Below are 24,886 nucleotides of genomic sequence, written 5' to 3'. Positions count from 1 at the left end.
GAGATCCGAGATGTTTTCAAGGAGGAGGTGGCATTTCAACTCAAACTGTGATGAATGAATATAATTTCAGTTGGCATAATGAGAGAAGGGGCTTTCCAAAGGAAGTGCATAAGCAAAGTCAGGAAAATACAAAAGGATAGAGTATGTTTAAGTAGCAGCAAACATGCTAGTATTGTCATTGTGGCAGCCCGCCCCAGTGTCCCATGTCACGTCCTCTGGGTCCACGTCTGGTAGTAGCTGCAGCTGCAGTGGACAGTTTGGTGCGAGCTTACCTGGACGGTGTTCCGTATCAGGTGCCACTCAGGGCCTTCTCTGATGCTGTGGGAGCCTGCTCCACTCACAGATAAGCACAGCCTGGAAATACAGGGGAGTTAAGGCCCCCAGAGGCAACCCTTGAGTGTTGGGAGTCAGTGGATATATGCTCCCAACTTCTACTTTTCAGGTGGACAATTCTGGGAAGTGATCTGTACATGTCTCCAGATGTCCTGATGGAATGGAGTCCCTGTGGCCTATAGCAGTGTCATTGACAGTGCATCCTTGTCTTGGCTTTTCTTCTTCTGTTGTCTTACTCTCCCTGCTCCCTCATTCCTGCTTCATGGAATCACCTCTCCAATAAACTACTTGTACTCTGCTTTTGAGAGTGTGCTTCTTAAAGAGGCTGCACAATATAACCAGGGATATGAGATAGCACAAAGGATTGGACTGTCAAACAGACTCACAAGAGTCAGAGATCCTAACCAGTATTGAAACCCATGTGAAGCAGAAAGAGATTTGGGACTGCCATTGCAGCCCTTCAGTTCTTTCTAAATGCACTTTGGCCCAGATCTAACAGATGACTTCTCAAAGCAATACCTGAGAGAACAATACCTGCGAGAGTGTCACTCACCCAAAGGGAGCTGTTACATTTGCAGCGTGTGTGACATTTTCCAGGGAGCCATGCCCCATAAGTGCATGGATTCCAGGTTTGTTAACCATAAACAATCCTAGACAGATCAGGTGCATCCTGCAAAAGGCATTTTATTAAGGACTTTCCTCCTAATAATTACCATTAGTGTATTTGCCAGAAGGTCAGTCCTGTTTACAAGGAGCTTTGGCTGGTCATCTTTCTCTTCTGGAATGCCCTTTAGTAAAGGGCGAGAATGGATTGCAGGCCTGTCACTCACCCTTTCTTTCCTAGTAAGCACGCAGCCTTTCAACAACAGCCAGGCAACTACCATCCTCTGGAATTGTCAGAGGCATTTGTTCCTCTTGCTTTATCTTTTTAGATAGATTCCTGGCTCTGCCACAGACTAACTCTGAGACCTTGAAAAAGTGGCTCAATGTCTCTGAGCCTCTCCCTACATTGTTCAGATGTGAATATTAATTCCGATTTCACAGAGTTGCTGGGAAGAATAAATGAGATCACGTTGGTGCGACGGTGTGCCGGTTCTGGCACACAGTCACTCTTCCATTTCCCCTTCTTTTCTGTTTGTGCTTATAGCCTTGATCTCTCCCCCACTGAGATTTTCTTGGTATCTCATGTAAGACACCCAACAACCAACCCTGGCGTTATTCTGCACTTCCGCTCTTTCTCTCACCCCAATTCTGATCTTCTCTCCTGGCGTCTCTGAAAACCTCTGGTTTTATTCTTGCGTTCTTTGTTGTGTGAGGTCTGACCTGAGCAGAGGGTAAACAGAAGAATGTGGTGAAAGGTGATATTGGAGTAGTGGCTAGAGGCCAGATTCTGGAAGTCCTTGAATAACAAGACAAAGAACTTGGACTTCATTCCTTAGAGGACAGAATGCCAAAGAAGAAATTGGAGCCGAGGGGTGACATTCAGTCTCCGTGGCTGATCCACATGAAGAATGGACTGAGAGAGAAAAGATTTAAGGTAGACAAACTAATAAGGGAGGGTATTTAAAGCAACAAATGACCTGAAGTAGCATTGCGGCTGTTGAAAACCAAAGGAAGAAACAGATATGAAACTGCTAGGAAAGTGACTTTGACTGGATATGACAGCTAGTTGGAGTGGTGAAGCCCAGATGTTCAGGACTGGGAGCAATCAGTGATTCTCAGAGGTCCTCACTAATAACTAAGAGGATTGTGAATAGCTATATGAGGCCTATGGTAAGACAGTAAAGTGACCCCAAAGAACGTGGGTGTGAGGAAAAATAAGGTTAGCCTCTGAGCTTTTAATTATGAGATAATAGTTCTTGGATCAGTTTTTTTACAAATCTAAAGCAAGAATTTGTCAGTGGAAAAAAGATAAGCACGTGTACACACACACACAAAGGCAAACGTGGGCTCTGTCCTTCCAAACACAGTGAAGGGTAGGAGTCTTAGCCATCAAATATTAAATATTTTGTTTCCAGGAACAAAGATTTATCCTAGTATGGATATATTTATAGGCACCACCTGCCCCAAAGGAGTAAATCTGGACTCTGCTAGATGTGTGACTTTGGGAAAATCACTTAGCCTTACTAAGCCTTAGTTTCCTCCTCTGTTAAATAGAGATAATAATAGTAGATATCTTGTAGGGTTTACTGGAGGTTTAAGTGAGATAATACATATAGAGTGCATAATATAGTGTTGGCATATAGAAAAATTTTAATAAATAGTAGATATTTAATAATAATAATAATAATACCTTTCCTTTGGGGAACATATGCATCAGGTACTAAAGTCTAAGTCACTTGTTCTGATTATATGCTAAACAAACAACCTTCTGATACTTGAAAGGTTTTTTCTTCAGATGAATTACCACATTCCAGCAGATTACACTCCAGTCTTGCAGGCTTTGAGATCATCCTTTCAGGAGGCTTTACATGGGATCATGGTTGGAAGGCACATGTTTGTGACCTATTGGAAGACTGGATCCAGAGTGGAATCCAGAATGGAGCAGGAAACGATTCTAAAAGAATAAGGATGAGGGAGAAGAGAAAGGGTACGTGATTCATCAGATAAACAAGTGTTCTGTTGAAAGTATTTGGCTATGGTTCTGCAAGGACAGAAAGAAACCAGGGCACTCTTGTTGCTGCTAGTGCAGCGTCTGATGAATAGTGGTCCCTCAGTATAAATGAATGAGAGAGGTTCAGCCTGGTGTAGTAGTGGACACACAGTTGTGTCACAGAAATGGCAGTGGATTTTAAAGAGACAAGTTTTAAACCTGTGTCTGCTACTTACTAGCTGTATATCCATGGACTAGTAGCTTCCTTAGTTTCTAGAGTCTAGTTTCCCCATCTACAAAATAAAGAATGAATATACTACCTACAGGGAAAGATTATTGTGAGACTTAATAAGATAATGTCTATGAAATGTGCTAAAAACAGCTTCTTAAGAATGGTTATCCCCCCACCACCACCACCAACACTGGACTATGGTTTCCACGTCTCAGCTACTTCCGTGTCTCTAGTACCTTGTATTGTGCTACTAAGGCATTGACTAAATGTTAATTGAATGGATTAATTAATCAGGAGGAAAATTTGAATAGGAGATCTTGAAGTCAAGTAGTTCCTAGTGATGATGGGCTACAGACTAGGACTATTCCTGTAAGCTGCTAAAATGGAATAGAAGTATTGGTTGTCATAGTGGAAGAGGTTTAGGTTTAGATTAAATCTTGCTCTCTGAGTGGATATTTCAAGTCACCCAGAATGATGGCAGAAGAGGAAAATAGTGACCCAGGGGCCAAAGTTGCCCAGAAATAGGAAGGAATGTCCTACAGATCAATAGATGATAGATCAGTATTGACTAGCTTTAGGGATAATACTTTTTAATGGCTTAAAGTTTTAAAATATTAGCATCAAAGAAATTCAAGGGCATATAGACAATCCACCAGTCAGATGCTGGGTCATACAATGTCTTGTTACATTTTTTTTAAAAGGAAACTTTATGAAGTATGTTCTCTGACCACAGTGGAATTAAATTAAAAATCAATAGCAATGCAATATAGAGAAAAGACTGTACTGTTTGGAAATTAAATAGCACACTTCTAAGTAACCCAAGATTCAAAGAAGAAATCACATGGGAAATTAGAAAATATTTCAAACTGAGTGAAAATTAAAATACAACGTATCAGAATTTGTTAGATGCAGCTAACGTAATGCTTAGAGGAAATCTTATAGTTTTAAATGTTTGTATGAGAAAAGAGAAAGGTTTAAAATTAATGATCTAACGTTCCATCCTAAGAGGCCAGGGGGAAAAAAGAACAAATTAAACCCAAAATAAGTAGAGGGAAAGAAATAATAAAAATAAAATCAGGAATCAATAAAGTTGAAAACAAAGAATAGAGAAACTTTACAAAGCCGAAAGTTGTTTCTTTAAAAAGATAAACTTGATAAACCATAGCAGAATATCAATTAATAAAAAAAGAGAGAAGTCACAAATTACCATGATGTCAAGAATGAGAGGGGGCATACCACTACAGATCCTACTGATGTTAAAAAGATGATAAAGGGAATAATATGAAAAACTTTACAGCAATAAACTCAACAATTTTAAATGAAAATCACAGTATATCAAAACTGAAACAGGAAAAAATAGAAATTTGAATAACCCTGTAATCTATTAAAGAATTGAGCGTGTAATCAAAACCTTCCCACAAAGAAAACTTCAGACATAGAAAAATTCTATTAACATTTGAAGAGTAACAAGAACCACTTTTAACAAGTTTTCAGACGATGGAGGAGGAGGAAACACTTCCCAAATCACTTTATGGGATTAGCTTAGCTCTGTTATCAAAACCTGACATAGATATTACAAAAAAATTACAGACCAATGTCCCTTGTGAACAGAGGTATAGAAATCCTCAACAAAATGCTAGCATAATTGAAATTTACACCAAGAATACAAGGTTGGTTTCACATTTGAAAATCAATCAGCATAATTCAACATATGGACAGAATAATGAGAAAAACGATAAGATCATTTCAATCAATGCGGTAAACTTATTTGACAAAATTCCACACCCTTTCATGATTAAAAAAAAATCAAAAAACTAGAAATAGAAGAGAACATCTTCAATCTGATAAAGGAAACCTACATCTAACGTCATATTTAATAGAAATGTAATGAACACTTTCCCCCTATGATCAGGAACAAGGCAAGGTTTTCTCCTCTCATCACTTCTATTTAGTATGTGCTGGAGGTCCTAGCCAGTGCAGTAAAGCAAGAAAAAGAAATAAAAGATACAGAGATCGAAAAAAGCACAAGTGAAAGTTTTTGTTCACTGAAGACATGATTGTTTATTTAGAAAATCTTCAGGAATCTACAAAACAACCACTAGAACTCATGAGTGAATTAAGCAAGGTCACAGAAAATGAGGTCTACGTACAAAAATCAACAGTATTTCTATACACTTAGTAGCATTCGGCTGGTAAATGAAATTTTAAAATTCATTTTCAATGATGTCAAAAAACAAAATACTTAGGAATAAATTTAGCAAAAGAGGTATAAGACTTCTAAAATGAAAACTATAAAACATTGTGAAAGGAATTAAACAAGACCTAAGTAGATGGAGAGATATATCATGTAAGTGGATTGGAAGACTCAATATTGTTCTTCACAAATTGATCTGTAGATTCAACACAATCCAAGTTAAACTTGCAACAACTTTTTTATAGAAAATGATAAGTGAATCCTAAAATTATATGGAAAAGCCAGGGCCAGACAAACCCTTCCCAATGAGGAAAGGGGAGTCTAAAGATATGGTGCTGGGACAACTAGATAAACATATAAGAAAGAAAAGAGCCACACCCACTACCTCACAATACACAAAAATTAATTTGGGATGGATCATAGACTAAATCTGAAAACTAAAACTGTGAAGATATAGAAGGAAACATAGGAAAGTATTTTTCCAACCTTGGGCTAGGCAAGGATTTTTTAAGACACAGAAAGCACTACTCTAAATAAAGATAAACTGGACTTCATGAAAATTAAAAACTTCTGCTAATCAAAAGTCATCATTAAGCAATAAGCTAATCTAGATAAAGCATATATGCATCTTCTGTGTACTATTCTTGATACTTTTCTCTAAGTTAGAAATTATTTCAAAATAAAAAGTTAAAAAAAAGATACCATTAAGATAATAGGCAAGGGGCCGGCCCCCTGGCTTAGCGGTTAAGTGCGCACGCTCCACTACTGGCAGCCCCGGTTCGGATCCCGGGTGCGCACCGATGCACCGCTTCTCCGGCCATGCTGAGGCCGCGTCCCAAGTACAGCGACTAGAAGAACATGCAACTATGACATACAACTATCTACTGGGGCTTTAGGGGAAAAAAAAAAGGAGGAGGATTGACAATAGATGTTAGCTCAGAGCCCGTCTTCCTCAGCAAAAAAGAGGAGGATTAGCACGGATGTTAGCTCAGAGCTGATCTTCCTCACAAAAAAAAAAAAAAGATAATAGGCAAGAAAAACATATCTGACAAAGGACATGTATCCAACATATATAAAGAACTCTTACATTATAATAAGAAAACTCAATAAAAATTGAGCAAAAGACTTGAGATACTTCACAAGATATACCAGTAAACACTTATAAAGTATTCAATACCATTTTCCATAAGAGAAATACAAATAAAATCACAATGGTATCCATTTCATACCCACTAGAATTGTCTAACATTAAAGTCTGATAGCACCAAATGTTTGTGAGGATGTGGAACCACTGCAACCACTTTGGAGAAGTGATTCTATAAAGCTGTATGTATATCTTCCCCAATGACCCAGTAATCCCATTCCTACTTATCAAGAGAATAAAAATACATGTCCACAGGAAGACTCTATAAGCATGTTCATACAGATATTATTCCTAAAAAACCAATATTGGAAACAAATATCCACTAACAGGAGAATGGATAAGTAAATTGGTGTATAGCCATACAAGACTCAGCAATTTAAAAAAAAAACTATTGATACATGCTATAACATGGATGAATCTCAAATACATCATGTTAAGTGAAAGAAGCCAGTCACAAAAGAGTATATTCTACACCATTCCATTTATAAGAAGTTTAAGAACAGACAAAACTTACCCATGGTAATAGAAATCAGGAATGAGGACTGACTAGAAGGGGCCAGGAGGGAACTTTCTAGAGTGATGGAAATATTTTATATTTGATCAACAGGGTGATTACATAGGTGTATACATTTATCAAAACACCTGAAATTGTACACTAAAATCTGTGACTTTCAGAAGGTACACAAATTTTACCCCAATAAAGAAATAAAAGACACCATAGTTATTTATTTTTATGATATCCATTCATCATGCAAGGTAGAATGTTGACCCTCTAATAGCTTTCTATTATGAACAATGCATTTGTCAACCCCTTACCTTGACGTAAAGCCCTGCATGATTTGGCTCTTGCCCACCCTCCCGCCTCATGTCCCTCCCTTACCAATTAGATGCCAGCCTTGCTGGCTTTACTGTCTAAAGTAGGTCATTTCTTGGTGCTTTCTAGTTGAATCTCTCATTTGTTTCCTTCATTGCGTTTAGTTATAACTTGCATTTGTTTTGTCTCTTTATACTTTTTTTCACCTGCCTTTTCCACTAGCATAGAAGCTCTAGGAGGGTAGGGACGTGCCTTTTTCAGAATTGTGTTCCTCAGTGTATTCCTGGGATATTGCCTAGCTCAGTGAGTATTTGCTAAACATGTGAATGACAACAACAACATTCCTGTTGTTCCATATGTCGATAAAGTGATAGTATACTCAAGTGTTCCTCCCTTTGGAGTTTGATCCTTACCAATCAAATAAAAATTACATAGTCTTATCCCTATAAGCAAAGCAAACTTGTAATAAAACTGCCTCAAATGAGTTTTTGGTTGATGCAACAAAACTTTCTGTTTGATGCAAGGAAACTTCTTGTTTTCTTTCCCCTTCCACGATCTCTGTAGTCTTTCTTTCTATCCCCTAATCAGAACTTCTTACAAAAGAGAGCTAATAGCATCCTTTATGACAATGCTTTCTGAACATATTTGATCCTAAACCCTGTTGGTAAAATATTTGAGCACGCTAACCACATAGGTACGTTTATTTCAAAAATATATAAATATATTTCTGTACTACTATATATGAAACATGCACAAAAATAAAATTTTAAAGAATGAGATGAAAGATAGTTCTAATATTTTCCTTCTACAATTCAGTGGAGGGTTGTGTACCACCTCCCCATGTGCTCATCCCACTTTGAAGACACTACCTTGGGGCAAATATTATACTACTTTTACTTATACATCTAAGTGTAAAACTACAGTAGTATTAACACTTTTGCATTTTAAACCTTACCTCTGACTATGGATTGAAAGGCTTTATTACTTTTTAAATGGATTTATGGTATCGTTTAGTGCAGGTAAGGTAGAATTTTTAGGTCTAGGCCATACTCTGAAATTATCTCACCTAATTTTTACTGCACTTATTCTTAACACTGTTCAATGATAGTTTTTCTACAGAAAAATATGTAGAGTATGTTAGAGGGAGGAAATAATGAGATTAGAAAAGTACGAGAGGAGGCAAGGAAGAGCTATAGAAAAGGCTATGTTGATTTAAAAAGTAATTAATTACACTATAAATATTGGTAGCAGTGTATTTGAATGAAATTTTTGTCTCCTTGGGGGATTGCTAATTGTAGAAAATTAGCACTTAGTACATTTAGACAAAGTTGCTAAAAATGGGGGGAAAAATCACTGTTCTCCAATAAAAGGAAAGGCTTTAAGGAAGCATCAGTTGTATAATATAGCAGCCTGAGACAGGTTTGGAGATTGTAAGCCTGCTATGTTACCTCTGAGACCTAAAGGAAGCAGAACATAAAAATGAGCCTCTATCAATTTGAAGCAAACCTAATCTTTGTGATCATGGCTGTGGTCTAAATCTATTAAGGATGTTCAGATTCAGTGTCCTTGGTGTCACTGCGGTTTGACCTGAATAGTGAGCAATAAACTTGTGTATTATAATTCTGGTTCGAAGATATGTGCTTAGGAAGTGAAACCGACAGTCAGTGTTTTGTGTCTGTCTCTAAGCAGACTAAGAGCCTATATAAAATGACAGGTGCATTTTTAGGGAAAGAAACCCATATTGTTTTCCTATTTAGCAGGTGACAGTATGTCCCAAGATAACACAAGCTTAAGGGGCTGGAACAAGCATGGTTATTAAAGGCTAGCAGTTTCTCAGTTCATATAAATTGAATTTTTTCATAGGCTAGAAGACTGTGGAAATCTTGTGTAGAGTACTGAAATAAATTAGCATATTAAGTGAATTTATACATTCAGACTTGTGAGCCCTTTGAATCTATGGAAGGAATTTTATTACTTCTTGAAAGAAAAGGGCAATTTTTAAATTCTGTATTTGATCTCCCTATTGGAAAGGGCCTATATGATAAATTATATCATTTTGATGATTATCCAAAGAAGGGGTTATTATATTGATGGGAATCTTTCTCTCTTCCCTCCTCTCTATTTCTTCAGAATTACTGATTTAGGGAACATCAAAAGAAGATTGTATTTATCAACGGTCCATAAAGAACTGTCCTCAACCCCGCTTCATGCAAAAATCCCACTCTTCATGATCAAGCGCAAAATTGTAAGTATCACATGAATGTTGCTTGAAATATTAAGTTTAATTCAGCAAATATTAATTATGGGCTTACTCTGTGTATAAGGCACTTTGTTAAGTACCATGGTGGTATAAAAAATGAATAAAATTCATGTTCTTCCTTTCTCTTCGGTGAAAGAGCTTAAAATCTACTAGGTGGGAGAGTATAATTATTTGAACATCTAGAATATCACCAAAACTGTGATAGGCAGCACAGTGGAAAGAGAGGTGCTATGGGTACTGTGAAAGGGAGAGAAATCCATCTGACTGTAGGATGAGGAAAGGCTTCATGAAGGAGAATGCACTTAGCATGGACTTTGAAGGACTATAGGATTTCAGTAGGAAGAGATGGGAAGCCGAACATTCTAAGCAGAAGGAACAGCGCCCGTGGAAGCATTGAGGCTGGAAAGTGGTACATATTTGGAGAACAGAAAACGATTGATCACTGTTGCCAGATTTAAAAAAAATAGCCTTAAGGAAACAAAAGTCCTACAATACAACAGCCTGATATGGGCTGGGAGATTTGTGTGACCTCTAAGGCCTAAAGCAGCATAACGTATAAGTAAGTGAGCAATAGGTTACAGGTCGAGAAGCTTGGACCTGATATGACTGATGCGTCTTTCTCAAACATCAGTCGTTTCAGTGCTACTCTCATGACTTTACCATGTCTGTGTACTACCTGTCCCAGTGTGTACTTAATACTTTCCTTTAAATCAACTCACCTTTTGGGGGGCTTAAATAAATTTATTTTGAAAGAAAACTTTATATCACACTTATAAATGGAAAACCAGTGTAACTTTCCAAAAATAAAATGTAACCACAGCAATAACTGAAAACAAAACAATATTTTAAAGTCCAGCTAAGTACCGTTTTCCTATTTAGGGCTCTGTCCTGAGGCCTGCTCTTTGTTATAAAGAGTTAATCAAGGGTTGGATACATGTTCAAGCTTTCTCTTGGACATAGTGAGGATTAGAAGAAAACTAATAAAGGGAAATTTTTATTCTGTAATGCAGAGTCATTTAACGCCATGCCCGTGTACCATCTGAAATCACTTCACAAATGGTGCATGCGCCACTCTTTGGGAACCATGATAGTAGAGGAAAGGAAGTCATTAAAGCTTTTGATTTGAAGAGGAACACACAGTCAGTTCTGTGCTTTGGGAAGATTAATCTGGTAGTGATATTTGGAATGGTTTGGAGGGGGTAGAAAGTGGAGATGAGGAGAACATTTGCAATGATCCAGATTAGAGTTAATGAGGACGAAGGCGGTAGCAGTAGTAGTCAGATGAGCTAAGACGTATGTAAATAGACCTTTTCCATATCATGCGGTATCTGCTGTGAGAGCAGGAACCTCAGCGGACTCTGGAGCACAAGGGGAGTGGTCAGAGTCCCAGTGGTCATCCCCTCTGAAAAGGGGATGCCTGAACTGGGCCTTGAAGAAGGAGAAGGAGTTAACCAGTTTAAGTGAGAGGAGTGTTCCTAGAACAGAAAGAGCAGCATTAAGAGTGGCTAAATGAGGTGTGCAGGCAAGTCTAGTAATCCAGTGTTGCTGAGGAGGGGCCACAATAGTAGGGAAGTGGTAAGGCTAGAGAGGTAAGCAGGGGCAACCTCCTGGTGGGCTTGTATTTCTAGCCAGGGAGCCTGGACTCTTCTCATAGGTGATAGGAAGCCATGGAAAGGCTTGCAGCAGCAGGGGGTGACATAGTGAGATTTGCATTTTAGGTAGAACATTGCTTTGGAGGATGGGTGGGAAAGATGAGACTGGAGGCCAGCAGGACCAGTTAGGAAGCCACTGCAATTGTCACAAGAAAGTAAGCTCCATGAGAGCAGGGGTTTTGTCTCATTTTCTCACTCTTATATCTCCAGTATGTATAGCAGTACCAGGCTTCTAGGCACTCAACAAATGCATAAGTGGATGGATGGGTGGATGGATGGGTGGGTGGGTGGGTGGGTGGATGGGTAGATGGATGTTCTAGGTAAAAGTGATGAGATCCTAAAGTTGGAAAATAGAAGTTAGGATGGAGAGGAGGGAACCGAGTTGAAAAATAACTAAAAGTCTTAATTGAATATTAATTAGATGTTAGAAATGAAGAAAAAGGAAAAGTCAAGGAAACTCAGGTTTTGAGTTTAGATGACTGATGATGCAATCAATATATAGAAAGAATCTAGGAGAAATAGCAGATTTAGAAAGGGAAGATGGAAGTGTTGATTAAAGGGTCTCTGAGACATTCAGACTGAGAATTTTGAAGGTACATATATGTTCAAGTCTGAGAGAGAAGTCTGGCCTGGGTATTTGGGCTTCTTCAGCATGTAAGTGGCAGTTAAAGTCATGAATGGATGAACTGGCCTGCAGAGAGAGTACAGAATGGCAACAATAACAACAAAAGAGGCTAGAGGAGGAAATACAAGGGCCTACCCGATATAAGGGATGGGCAAAGGAAGAAGAATCCATGAAAGAGACAGCAACAATGAGAAAGTGATATGAAGCAGAGGGACGTATCGTGCAAACAAATGAAGTTTCCTTAAGGGAGAATAGTCAAAATATGAAAGTATTTGGCGGATGTAGCAATCAGGAGGCCATTAGTAACTCCATTGAGCAGTTTTAGTGTATCAGGAAGGAGACAGGGCAGCAGGCTAAGAGAGTGAAGGTGAAGACATTGTATGCCTGCTGACTGTTTCTTTCAATAGGCAGATCCTCTGGGCTTGATGTTGGAATAGATAGGAGTAGAGGAATCCAAGATAAGTTTGAGGTTTTGGCCTGGGAACCTTGGAAATCGGCAGCCCAGTAACAGATAGGAGCTGGATTGTGGAATAAATTGATGGTTTCTGTTTTAAGTAGAATTTTTTTTTAAATTCATTTTGTACTAAATGTTCATAAATGCTTAAAGATTAAATTCAAATACTCAGTTATTAAAGTTAAATCATTTGAGACATTAAGGAAATGCCTTAATGCCTTACAAATAAAATCGTATTCATCCTCTTATGTTTAGATATTGATTTCCTTATTCTTCTCAGATTGTTTAGAGTTCAGTGTTAGATCGTTTCCAAGAGTTAAATCATATGTGAGACCAATACACTATTCTGTCTGTGGTTAATAAATCAAATTTATTACCTTGCTTTTGTGAGTTCAGTCACTCTTGTCAATTAACTAACTCTGAAGTTTCTGGATATTATGTTAAAGTCTAAACTGATCGTTCTGTGTGTGGCTATGATACACACACACACAGTGTACCCTTCATCCAGTGGCATTTGTGGTAATATAGTATTTGAAAATAAAATATTGTCTTTCTATCACAAGGAAACCTTGCTGAGATAGGAAGTGAACTTGACTGAATGATCTTTCATATTTAATAAATGAGTTCTTCAGATGAATATATGCTGGCAGCACCAGATATCTAATGATGTAAGAAATGTACTATTTAAACTAAAAAATAAAAATTAAAAAATAACCGTAATAGGTCCTGTGGGACAGCATTCCGTAACTCATCTATCTACCTCATCCTTCCATCCCCAGCCAGATAACTTGATAGAGAATATAAAAGAAAGGAGGTGCAGACACAAGTTACATGTAGTTGTTTAAAAAGAAATCTTAGTGTAAAGAAATCAAACTGGTGTCTTTAGGTGACTTTAGCTCGTGCTAAATTTTAAAAAGTGAAACAATCACAACGTATCTGGAACTTTTCTTCTGAATGTGGTTGAATCTAGAAAGAATTGCTCACTTACATTCGCAACAGCCCTAAGCAATAAGAAAAGACAAGGTATTTGTTTCTATAGTATTCCCCATCCCAGTGAAATCATCAGATCATAACTGCTTGTAGTATGTTCTAATTATTCTGTATTTTTTTCAATATAAACATGTAAAGAATATGTAGGAGTGAAGAGCATGGCATCTGAGTTCTGACACTTACTAGTTATGTGACTGGGCATGTTCCCTGCTCATTTTCCTCGTCTATAAAATGCAGATAATATGAGGTATGCATACTATTAAGGTTGTTGTGGGAATTTACATCGGTTAATAAACATAGGGCTTTTAAGAACAATCCCTGGCATGGACTAAGCCCTAAATAAGGATTATAACTCCTGTTTGTTCTTTAGTTGCTGCTTCTTCCAGGAAGCCCTCTGTGATTTCCCCTCTGTGGATTAGACCTTTTGGGTACAGCTCATCATTGCCATTCACAAATTCATAATCCTCATAACACTTCTTCACCCTGCACTTTAATCATCTGTTTACTCATCTGTGTCCCCCTTTAGACTATAAGCATGTCTTATTTGGCTCTTATCCCTAGTCCTTATCAGTACATGGCACATAGAAAGTGCTCAATAAATGTTTGTTGAACAGATTGGCAAGTCTTAATATGCCTCCTGACATGGGAGATAAAATAATGAGTTTATGATGGACAAATTCTGTAAGCTTTCTAAATGTGCTTGGCGATTCCAGAAATGTCCGGGAATATTTAACAAATGTTAAGAAATTCAGTTCTAAAACTTGCTCTCATTTCCCTCCATTTTCCTCCCAATCCACAAGATGCTACAGCAGCAGCAGTTCTTTTCCTTCCACTGCTAATATAGTCTATTCCCAGTGAGCCCTTATTTTAATTCAAGGTCATATTTTAGGGGAACTTTCTACAGAGAGCAGCAAGGTGACAGAGAGTACTCCACCCATTCAAAATGCCATCCCTTGGGTCCTCCCAGGTGTTGGCGTGATGTTGGCCCCAATTCCCTGCTTTTTGCCAAAGCATTCTTCACTTCCTTCAGGAACTATGGATATTGTGGTGGTAAACCTCAAAACACAATATTGTACAAGTACTTCAGCTAACATTTAAAAATCAGGAGATTTCACATAAAATTCCTGATTTCTGACCTCTTTTTTTAAAGAATCAAGTTAGCACTGAGTCTGTTTTCTTGCACAGCGAGCAGTTAGCTGGAGCTGGGGGCAACTGCACACTTTTACGGCGCTTTGAGCTCTCCCATGGAGTTGAATCCTCTCCACTCGTAAGGAAGGCGGGTGCCCGCAGACCCCTCCTGCTTCCCTCATTTAAGTTACCCGTGTGTGCCCTCTAGGCGTATAGTTTGCAACCCCTGATTGCGAGTGTAATTGCCAGATGGTCCACTTTGCCTTGGTTCTTGAGCTTTACCTAGCCAGAGGCAGGAAATAAAGTTAATACCTTTATAGCCACACCAATATGAATACTTATTTAGAGGCCACTTACTGTTCCAGTTACCATTAAATGTCCAACCTTTCAAATAAAAAATTTTGTTTTACATGTTATTCTCAATTATGAGGATTCACTTTAATATTTAAATTACAACGATTTATACTTTTAGGTTTTCAATGACAGGAACAGTTTTAAAAATTAATAACCATCAGATTAAACAATGGAGGTAGCCACTTAGTCAAAACTCACTGAAATCAATCTTACTTCTTCTTTAATTTAATTTCAGTTAGTTGGTGATAATATCAGATGAACATCAATGTCTTGCCACCAAAGAATGTATTAATGTACAGTAAATTTAATTCCATTTGAATAGGAAGTTCGGGTATGAGATACATCGAGAATGAAGCATTCATTGGAGATATAACAAAGTAATATGATAAATTACAATGCCAAAATCTTTTAGTAACCTTTACCACTCAAATACCCAGTGTTTGTCATTTAAATAGATAAAATTACTCTTTAGGAGTTGTACTTTGTTGCACCACAACTCTGGTGGAATATGTTATAGCTTTTATTACAAACTGAAAATGTGGCATAATGTTTTTAAAATTTCCCCTCAAAGATCATTTTTCCCATAGAGCCAAGGATTTGGAAGTTTTTGGTTTTTAACAGTATTTAATTTCTTGAGTGTCACTGAATGAACCGGGAATGAAGGAGGCAGATTTTTTTAGATACAAGATCATTTAGATAGACATTTAAGATACAATTAGAGAATATCTCTCAATGAAATCATTCTGACCTAGAATCCATAATGTTTATGGTGCTTATTTGAGGGTTTGTAAATGTTTTCATCTCACACCTATGCATGTCATTTAAAAATATCTGTTTTTCTCTCTCTACTCATCTGTCAGTCTAATATGTGTGTTGAAGAGATTTGGGGAAAGAAGAGCAGTTCCATGCCTTTCTCTGTCGGCCCTGAATGGTTATGGGAAGCTGGAACAACTACATAAAAATAAGTTTGTTCTGGAAAATGGATGATTAACTTGAGGTTCACCCTATTTCCAAATCACAGGAACAGGCAGGATGCTGTTAAGAGTTGAAGTGTGGCCTCTAGAGCTAGATTGGAGGGGTTCGAATTCTGGTTGTCACTTCCTGTCTGTGGGCCCTTGGACAAGTCAGTTAATCTCTCTCTGCCTCAGTTTCCCCATCTGTTAGGTAGTGACAGTTATAGAACCTGCATCATAGTGAAGTTGTTAGGATTAAATAGTTATTACTTAGAACAGTGCCAAGCTCATAGTAAGTGCTCAGTTAATGTTAGTTGATATTGTTATTATTTTACTATTTTCTCTTGACATGAATCAGTGTTTATTATCTTGCGAGTATGGTGTCATAATAAACTTCCAAACTTAGAGTTTATTTCAATTAGCAAATATTTATTGAGCCCCTGCTGTAGGCCAAGATCTGTGCCAAATGATATGAATCCAAAGGTTAATGACACACAGTCTTTCTCATCAAGGAGATTATAATAGGCAGAGGAGGCAAACATATAAACAGTTAATGATAATGGGCTGTAGTATACACCAAACTAGTCTTGGGAACTAAATGCTGCCAAAGGAAAATATCAGACTTGTCCAGCCAAGTTGGGGATTGTCATAGTGGACATATTTGTGCTAAACTGAATACTCAAAACAAAAGCATGAAAGTTTGTCACATTTGATCCCTTAACTGGGATTTATAATGGGAATGTACAGAATTACAATGCTGGAAAGAAGGAAGGCTAGATGATACCATGAAGGGCCTTGAAAGCCGTGTTAGGAAGTTTGAGTTTTTAGTCCATTGGAGACTTTTTTAAATTTTAACATGGAGAAGTTTCATTATATGATCTGTATTCTAGAAAATAAGTACAATGTCAGATGGAGAGAGCTAGAGGCAGAGATACCAATTAAGAGGCTATGCAGAAGTCCAGGTGACACGTATAAGACTGAATTACCATAGTAGCAAGGAAGTAGAAGAGGAGGACAATGTAAAAAATACTTCAGGAATAAAACCAATGAAAAACTGGAGAAAATGGCACTGAATTAACCTAGGGCTGGACATTAGCCAAGTAGATGTGCTACCAACAGGGGAAATGTCTGGTAGGAGCTTAAATTTATATGACTGCTTAGATTGCTGTTTCTAACCATAACAGAGTATCTGGTACCCACTTATCCTGCCTGCTGTAAACAAATATAAAACTGGAAAAACTATTTGAAATAATACTTCTTGACTATTTAAACAACAGGCAACATACTTTAAAAAGAGAGAAACAAATGAGATAAGTCCCACATTCCCAAGCTTTCTGAAGGCCCATTCTGGACTGCAGTACAGAGATGGGAACCCAGACAGAGCACAGCATCTTGCTGAACAGAGACAGAGATTGGAGTTAAGGACTACTGAGGTAGCTGGAATCTTAGGTTAGAGTGTCAGAGAGAAGGAACTCCAAAACTCTGCATCTTTGAATCTTTGTGTGTGCATACAGTGGGACCCCATGAAGCAAGCAAAGACCAGCCCCTGGGGATAGAATACCTGCTAAGCAGCTGTGAACACAGGGCTGGGAGATATTCGAGTTCTGGCCAGAGTGAAGCAATATTAAAAAAATACACAGAAATCACACCATGGTATATCATAACTAAATTGCTGAAAATCAATGATAAAGAGAAAATCTTAAAAAGTAGCCAGAAGAAAAAACTGCGTTATATAAAATATATCACCAGCTTCCCATCAGAAGTAACGAAAGCAAGAAGACAGTGGAATAGTGCTGGGGGAAAATTTTTTTTGAACTTATCAACCTAGAATTCTTTATCTAGTGAAAATATTCTTCAAAAACTGGAGCAAAATAAAAACATTTTCATACTGAAAAGCTGAGAGAATTTCATTGCTAGCAAACCTTCACTACAAAAATATTAAAGGAGGTTCTTCAGCCTGAAAAAATATGTACCAGATAGAAATTTGGGTCTACGTGAGAGAATGAAGAGTGCCAGTAATGGTAAATATGTAGATTAATCTAAAAGATTCTTTTTTCATATCATAATTTTTTAAAAGCATTTGATTGTTGAAAGCAAAAACAGTAACAATGTAGAAGTAAAATACATGACAATAATAACATAAAGAATGGTAGAGATAGTAGTATGCTTTTATGAGGTTCTCATCCATGAGATGTTCTAATATTACGCAAAGTTAAATTATGATAAGTTAAAGATTCATATTGCAAACTCTAGTGCAACCATTGAAAAAAATAAAACAAAGAAGTATAACTAATCAGCCAATTGAGGAAATTAATGGGACACTAAAAATATATTCAATCCAAAAGAAAGGAGAACTAAACAAAGAACAGAAGGGACAAATTGAAAACAAATAGCAAGATGGTAGCCTTAAACTCAAACACATCAAAAATAATTACATTAAGTGGAAATGGACTAACCACTCCAACTAAAAGACAGAGATTGTTAGATTGAATAAAAAGCAAGACACAATTGTATACTATTTATAAGAAGTGCACATTAAGTCTAAAGACACAGATAGGTTAAAAATTGAAAAATGGAAAAAGATATACCGTGCAAACACCATAAAAAAGCTAGAGTGGCTATATTAATATCAGACAAAGTAGACTGCAGGACAAGGAATATTATGTAAGTAGGAATATCTCATAATGATAAGGGAGTGAAATCATGTAAAAGATATAACAGTTCTAAATGTGTACACCTAGTAACAGTGCTTGAAAATGCATGAAACAAAAACTAACAGAACTGAAGAAAGAAAAATGCACAATTATGGATGTAAATTTCAACACTCCCCTCTCAGAAATTGGCAGAAAATCAATAAAGGTGAAAAACACTATCAATCAACCTGACCTATTTGACATTTCTAGAACGTTTCATCTAACAACTGCAGAATACACATTATGTTCAAGTACACATTGAATGTTCACCAGTATGAATGATATGTTAGGCTGTATTAATCTCAACAAATTTAAAAAGATTGAAATCATACGAAGTATGTTCTGTGACTACAAGGGAATTAAATTGAAATTAATACCAAAAAGATAATCGAACAATCCCCAAGTACTTGGAAATAAAGCAACATACTTTTAAATAACCTATAAGTCAAAGAAAAATTATAGGGGATATTAGAAGGTATTTTTAACTGATATTTTAACTAATTTTAAATGGTAATGAAAATAAAGCATACCAACACTTGTGGGATGCATATGAATCATCTGAAGTATGCAGAAAGAAATAATCAAGAGAATAAATAAATTAGATAAAAAATGGACAATGGGGAAAATCAATGAAACCAAAAGTTAGGTCTTTGAAAAGACTTGGTAAGTGGAAACCACTAGAGAAAAACACAGACCACACACGTTACCAATATCAAGAATGAAAGTAAGGAAAAAGGAAAATAAGGGAATATTATGAACAATTTCATGCCCATAAGTTTGATAACTTAGATGAACTGGGAAAATTCTTTTAAAGACACAGAGTACTAAAACTGATACTAAAAGAAACAGAAAATCTGAATAGCCTTATATGTATTTTTAGAATGTGAATTTGTAGTTAAAAGCATTCCCACAAGGAAAATCCAGATTCAGATGGCTTTCTGGGTAATTCTAACCAAATATTTAAGAAAAAATATTACCCGTTTTAAATGCTCTCTTTCAGATAATAAAGGAGAAGGAACATTTCTCAATTCATTTGATAAAGTAAGGCCAGCATAATTCTGATACCAAAACCAGCAAAGACGGTATAATTCCCAAAAGAGAACTGAAAATCAGTATCACTCATGAATATGGACACATGGATCCTTTTTTTTTTTTTTTTTTTTTTTTTTTTTTTTAAAGATTTTATTTATTTATTTTTTCCCCCCAAAGCCCCAGTAGATAGTTGTGTGTCATAGCTGCACATCCTTCTAGTTGCTGTATGTGGGACGCGGCCTCAGCATGGCCAGAGAAGCAGCGCGTCGGTGCGAGCCCGGGATCCGAACCCGGGCCGCCAGCAGTGGAGCGCGCTCACTTAACCACCAAGCCACGGGGCCGGCCCTGGACACATGGATCCTTAACATCATGATCAAGTGGTGTTTATTCCAGGAATTCAGTTAGTCTTACATTTGAAAATTAGTCAATGTAATTTATCACAATAGCAGAATAAAGGAGAAAAAATCATGAGATCATCTCAATAGATGTAGAAAACTCATGTGATGAAAATTCACTAGCCATTCATAATAAAAACCCACATCAGACTAGGAATAGAAGGATGTTTCTTCAACCTGATAAAGGGCCTCTATAGAAAACCTAAAACTAAGTCATACTTAATGGTGAAATACTGCCTACCTACCCCCGAAAATGGGGAACAAGGCAAGAATATCCATTCTGTCCACTCTATTCAGTATTGTATTGGAGGTCTCAGCAAGTGCAATAAGACAATAGAGAGAAATAAAAAACATACAGATTGGAAAGGAAGAAGTAAAACTTTCTCTCTTTGCAGACAACATAATCATCTATGGAGAAAATTCTAAGCAATCTGCAAAAACGAAACAAAACCTACTAGAATAAGTGAGTTTAACAGCATCACAAAATACAGTATCAGTATACCAAAATCAATTGTATTTCTATATATTTCTATATAAATTTTGTATTTATAGCAATAAACAGTTGAAAATTTTAAATTTTAAAAATATTTACAATAACATCAATATGAAGTACTCAGGAATAAATTGAACGAAATATATGCTAGACCTTTATACTGAAAACTATAAAACATTGCTGAGAGAAATTGAAAAAGATCTAAATAAATGGAGACACGTTTATGGACCAGAAGACTATATTTGTTAAGATGCCAGTACTCTCTCAGTAAATCTGTAGATTCAGTCTAATCCCAGTCAGAATGCAGGCTTTTTGTGTGTGTGTGAGGAAGATTGGCCCTGAGCTAACATCTGCCAATCCTCCTCTTTTTCCTGAGGAAGACTGGCCCTGGGCTAACATCCATGCCCATCTTCCTCCACTTTATATGGGACACCGGCATAGCATGGCTGACAGGCGGTGCGTCGGTGCATGCCCAGGATCTGAACCTGCGAACCCCGGGCTACCGCAGCCGAGCATGCGCACTTAACCGCTTACGCCACCAGGCCAGCCCGGCTTTTCTTTTTTTTTTTTGCAGAAATGAATAAGCTACTTCTAAAATTTATGTGGAAATTCAAAGGACCTAAAATAGTCAAGACAATTTTCAAAAAGTAAAATTTATACCTTGTGATTTCAAGACTTGGTATAAAGCTACAGTAATCAAGACAGTGTGTTATTGGTATAGATACCAATAGAAAATTTGGGTAGAAATAGAAAGTTCAGAACTCTCAATAGAAAGTTCAGAAGTAGACCCACACGTGTATAGTCAGTTGATTTTCAACCAAGGCACCTGAACAATTCAGTAGGGATAGGAGCATCTTTTTTCAAGAACTGAAACTTCTGAGTATCTGTTGGGGGAGTGGGAGAGGGAGAATCTCCCTCCGCCCATTTCCTTAAGGTTCTTATGGCTGGCCAAATAATCAACAAGACAGGTTAGCAGGAGAAAATAATACCAAGTTTAATAACATGTATACATGGGAGAAACTCAGAAATGAGCAACTCGTCCCTCTGTCTAAGCTGCTTGCTTAAGTATTGCAGCTAAAGGCGAGGAACGTGTTGGGCGTGGGAAGTGGTCTGGGACTTCAGAGACCAGGAAGACAATTCTTTTCAGGGTCATCTATAGATAATGTGGTCAGGGAGAGACAGAGTTTTTGATAAAAGAGGCTTGGTGCCTTTCCTATTGTAACCTCTATCCTACATTATCTTTACAGCCATCATGATAATAACTCCTTCCTGAAACAGATCTTTTGTTTTAAATTCTTTAGGCAGTTTGGGAGGGGAAACTCAAATATTCTTCCTGAGTTCTCTGAGTCCTTATTGTCTTCAGCTCGAAATAATCTGCATACCAGAATGGTGCCTCCTGGGGTAGCTTGCCCTGAGCACCATCATATCCATATGGAAGAAAAACAGTGAACTTCAACCCATGCTTCATACCGTTCACAAAAACTAATTTGAGATGAATCATAGATCTAAATGTAAATACTTTTCATTTAGAATATAAAAAATATAAAGCTACTTTAAGAGATTTCTAAGGACCTGGAAAGCATTAAAATTAATTGACAAAGTGGGCTTCAACAAAATTTAAAACTGCCCATCAAAAAGACATTATTAAGAAAATGAACAGACTGGGAGAAAATATTCCTAATACATATATCTGACAAAAGACTTGTATCTAGAATAGATCCTACAACTCCATAATAAAAAGACAGATAACTTTTTTAAAAAAGGCAAAAATAATTGAACAAGCACTTCACAAAGATTATACAGTTGGTCAAATAAGTATGTGGAGAAGAGCTCTATGCCATCAGTCAGGGAAATTCAAATTAAAAACACAGTTACCACTACTTCACTCACTAGAATGGCGAAAATAAGAGACAGGAAGTACTAAATCTTGTTGAGATGTAAAGCAATTGTCATGTATTTCTAGTGGAAATGGAAAATGGTATAACCACTTTGGAAATATGTTTGGAAGTTTCTCATAAAGTTAAACATTTACCCTTTGATCCAACAGTTCCACTTCTTGGTGTATATCCAAGGAAATGAAAGTGTGTGTACACAAATCTGAATTTCACAACAGCTTTATTCATAATAGTCAAAATCTGGAACTAACCCAAATGTCCAACAACAGAAGAATGAACAGTCAAGTTGTGGTTTATTCACAGAGTGGGGTACTACTCAGCAAGACAATAGTAAATTACCAATACGTGCAACAACATTGATGAACCGCAAATATTATGCCGAGTGAAAGAAGCCATTTACTGTGATTCCATTTATATAAAGTACTAGAACAGACAATCTAAGGTGAAAGCTGTTGTGAGGGATGAGTGCTGAGATTGATTGGGAAGCTGCACAAAAGATCTGTCTGGGGTGATTGAAGTGTCCTATATCTTGATGGGCTGTAGTATTCAGGTGTATGAGATCATCAAAACTCATTGAACTGTACCCTTAAAGTGTGTGGATTTCGTGATATGAAAGTCAAAAAGATTATATGGTTAGTGTATGCTGAGTACTTACCATATGCTAGGCAGTAGTATAAGTGCTTACATGTACGTAAACATTTAATCCTAATGACTCTATGAGAGATGTGTTATTATTATCACCATTTTACAAATAAGGGAAGAGAGGCACAGACAGGTTAAGTAACTGCAAAGATTATATAACTAGTGAATGGTGGAGCTGGAATCCAAACCCAGACAGTTTGGCTCCAGAGCCCAAACTCTGGCATCCGTGGGAGGAACATATTTATAAGGAGTTGCCAATAGGGTTTAGCTGGAGGGAGTTGCCAGACAGTTTAAGGAATAGAATGTTGTGATTAAATAATAAAAAACAACTTCCAATTCCAGATTTTAAAAGTGCAGTATTTCAGGGTGATGAAGTTAAATGTCAGGATGTGGCCATGTGAGTGGATTACGGAGGGAAGCGGAGAGCAAGGCTTTTGAAGGAAAGGAGGTTAAGGGACTGTTAGGTGTTGAACAGTATGTCAGAAGGTAGGTGAACCTGATCCCAGTGTTTGTCAGGAATGTGAATACGGCTGGTGCAGCTGTGTCTAAGGGAGTAGAGGGAGTGACCGAGGAGTGATTTTAAGATGGATGAAGCTGAAGGGTGGAACAGCCTATCTATGCAACGCCTCAGGCTTCAAAGAAGATAGGGTTTCGAGTCGGCAGCACAAACCCTCTCCTGATGCCACCCAGCCCCGTGGCCTCAAAATAGGAGGCTGTAGAAGCACAAGTGAACTCTGTAAGTGAACTTCAACTCCAGACTTGAAGGGGAAGTAGTACCTCAGAGAAAAGCCAGGTTTCAGTTAAGGTAGGGTGTGCAGGACCCTTAGAAAAATATAGAGGATATGAGTAGTTTTCAGTAGTAAGAATTTCAAAAGCACAGTGAAAGGATGACTTGAGGATTAGCATGAGAAAGATGGGGCTGCTGTTTCAGGAGGAGAGAGCTCGTTGGATGCTGGTAGGAATTGGGAGGCGGGGATCAATTGCTGAACAGGTATAATGACGATACTTCTACAAGGAACTTGCCTTTCCTTGATTCAGCCAAGAGCTGCAGTTTGGTAGCCCTCCCCTCCCCTCCTCAACTCCCCTCTCTCCATGTAAGGACTTGTCATGATTTGCTTTTCCTGGGGAAATTGTTTTTAATACAGTAGTAATAGGTAATTACTTCTCCAGATCATGTGAATATAAAATTACTATTTCAATCTCTGCTCACGCCACTTAGTAAACATAATATGTTGGTGATAGAGATTAATAAAGTCATTGTAAGCAGATTTTCTGTTGAGAAATTAAAACTAATGTGAAAAATTATTTTAAAAGGCACAAGAGTAAACGTCTTAAAACCCCATTCTTTGTTATTTTAGGAGCACAAAAACAGAATGAGGTTCTAAAATTCTGCGAAGAGATGTACTTTCAGATTGCTAGGTTATGAATTGTGGTTTCTTGTTTGTCATTTCCTTTTAGGAAGGCACTGCTGGCTAGAGCTGTGCACTGTTAGTGACCCCGGCTTTTTCTACACTGACAAAATGAATCAAATTACCTTCAGATCTTTCCTGCAGTAATGGCAGAGAATAGGGGCATAAGAAATCAAAAAAAGAGCTAGGACAACCAAGAACTTGTTATTGCATGCATTTGAGTGTGTGTGTGTGTGTGTGTGTGTGTGTATTTACAGAATATAGCGTTATTTCACCATTATAATAAAGCCATATTGCCAAAACATGAGTCAGTAAAATCTGGAAATTCAGGCTTTGAATCATTCTTTCACCCTTTGCCAGTTGATTACTTCATGCAAAATTCTATGCTGGAACTAAATAGCATAAACTGTCTTATTAACCAAGCAACAAACTAAGCCGTACTCTTTTCTCTCACAGATTGCTGTCTTTCTGGTGCATACTTCTTAAGGACCCATAATTATTAATATTTTAGATCAAGAGCTCTTCCCTGCTGGACTAGAGTTGCAAGTAGGAATAAAGTGATTACAGATCAAGAAAAATGTCAAAAAAGGGATTTTAAGAG

General features: G+C 37.3%; 1 protein-coding gene across 12 annotated transcripts in view; it reads left to right on the top strand.

Moving 5' to 3' along the window:
• The window catches only part of CFAP20DC (CFAP20 domain containing), a 225,505-nt gene that overhangs the window by 74,275 nt on the left and 126,344 nt on the right, over positions 1–24,886 (top strand). For all 12 annotated transcript variants that reach the window (XM_087431264.1, XM_087431260.1, XM_087431255.1 and 9 more), the window contains one exon: positions 9,441–9,555. In XM_087431264.1, coding sequence (XP_087287390.1) covers positions 9,441–9,555 — 115 coding nt within the window. The remainder of the gene's footprint in view (positions 1–9,440; positions 9,556–24,886) is intronic.

The sequence above is a fragment of the Ceratotherium simum genome, chromosome 5, assembly GCF_057802395.1.
Source record: "Ceratotherium simum simum isolate JZ-2026a chromosome 5, ASM5780239v1, whole genome shotgun sequence".
In the NCBI taxonomy this organism is placed as follows: domain Eukaryota; kingdom Metazoa; phylum Chordata; class Mammalia; order Perissodactyla; family Rhinocerotidae; genus Ceratotherium; species Ceratotherium simum.
This window is presented reverse-complemented; position numbering and strand designations above follow the sequence as displayed.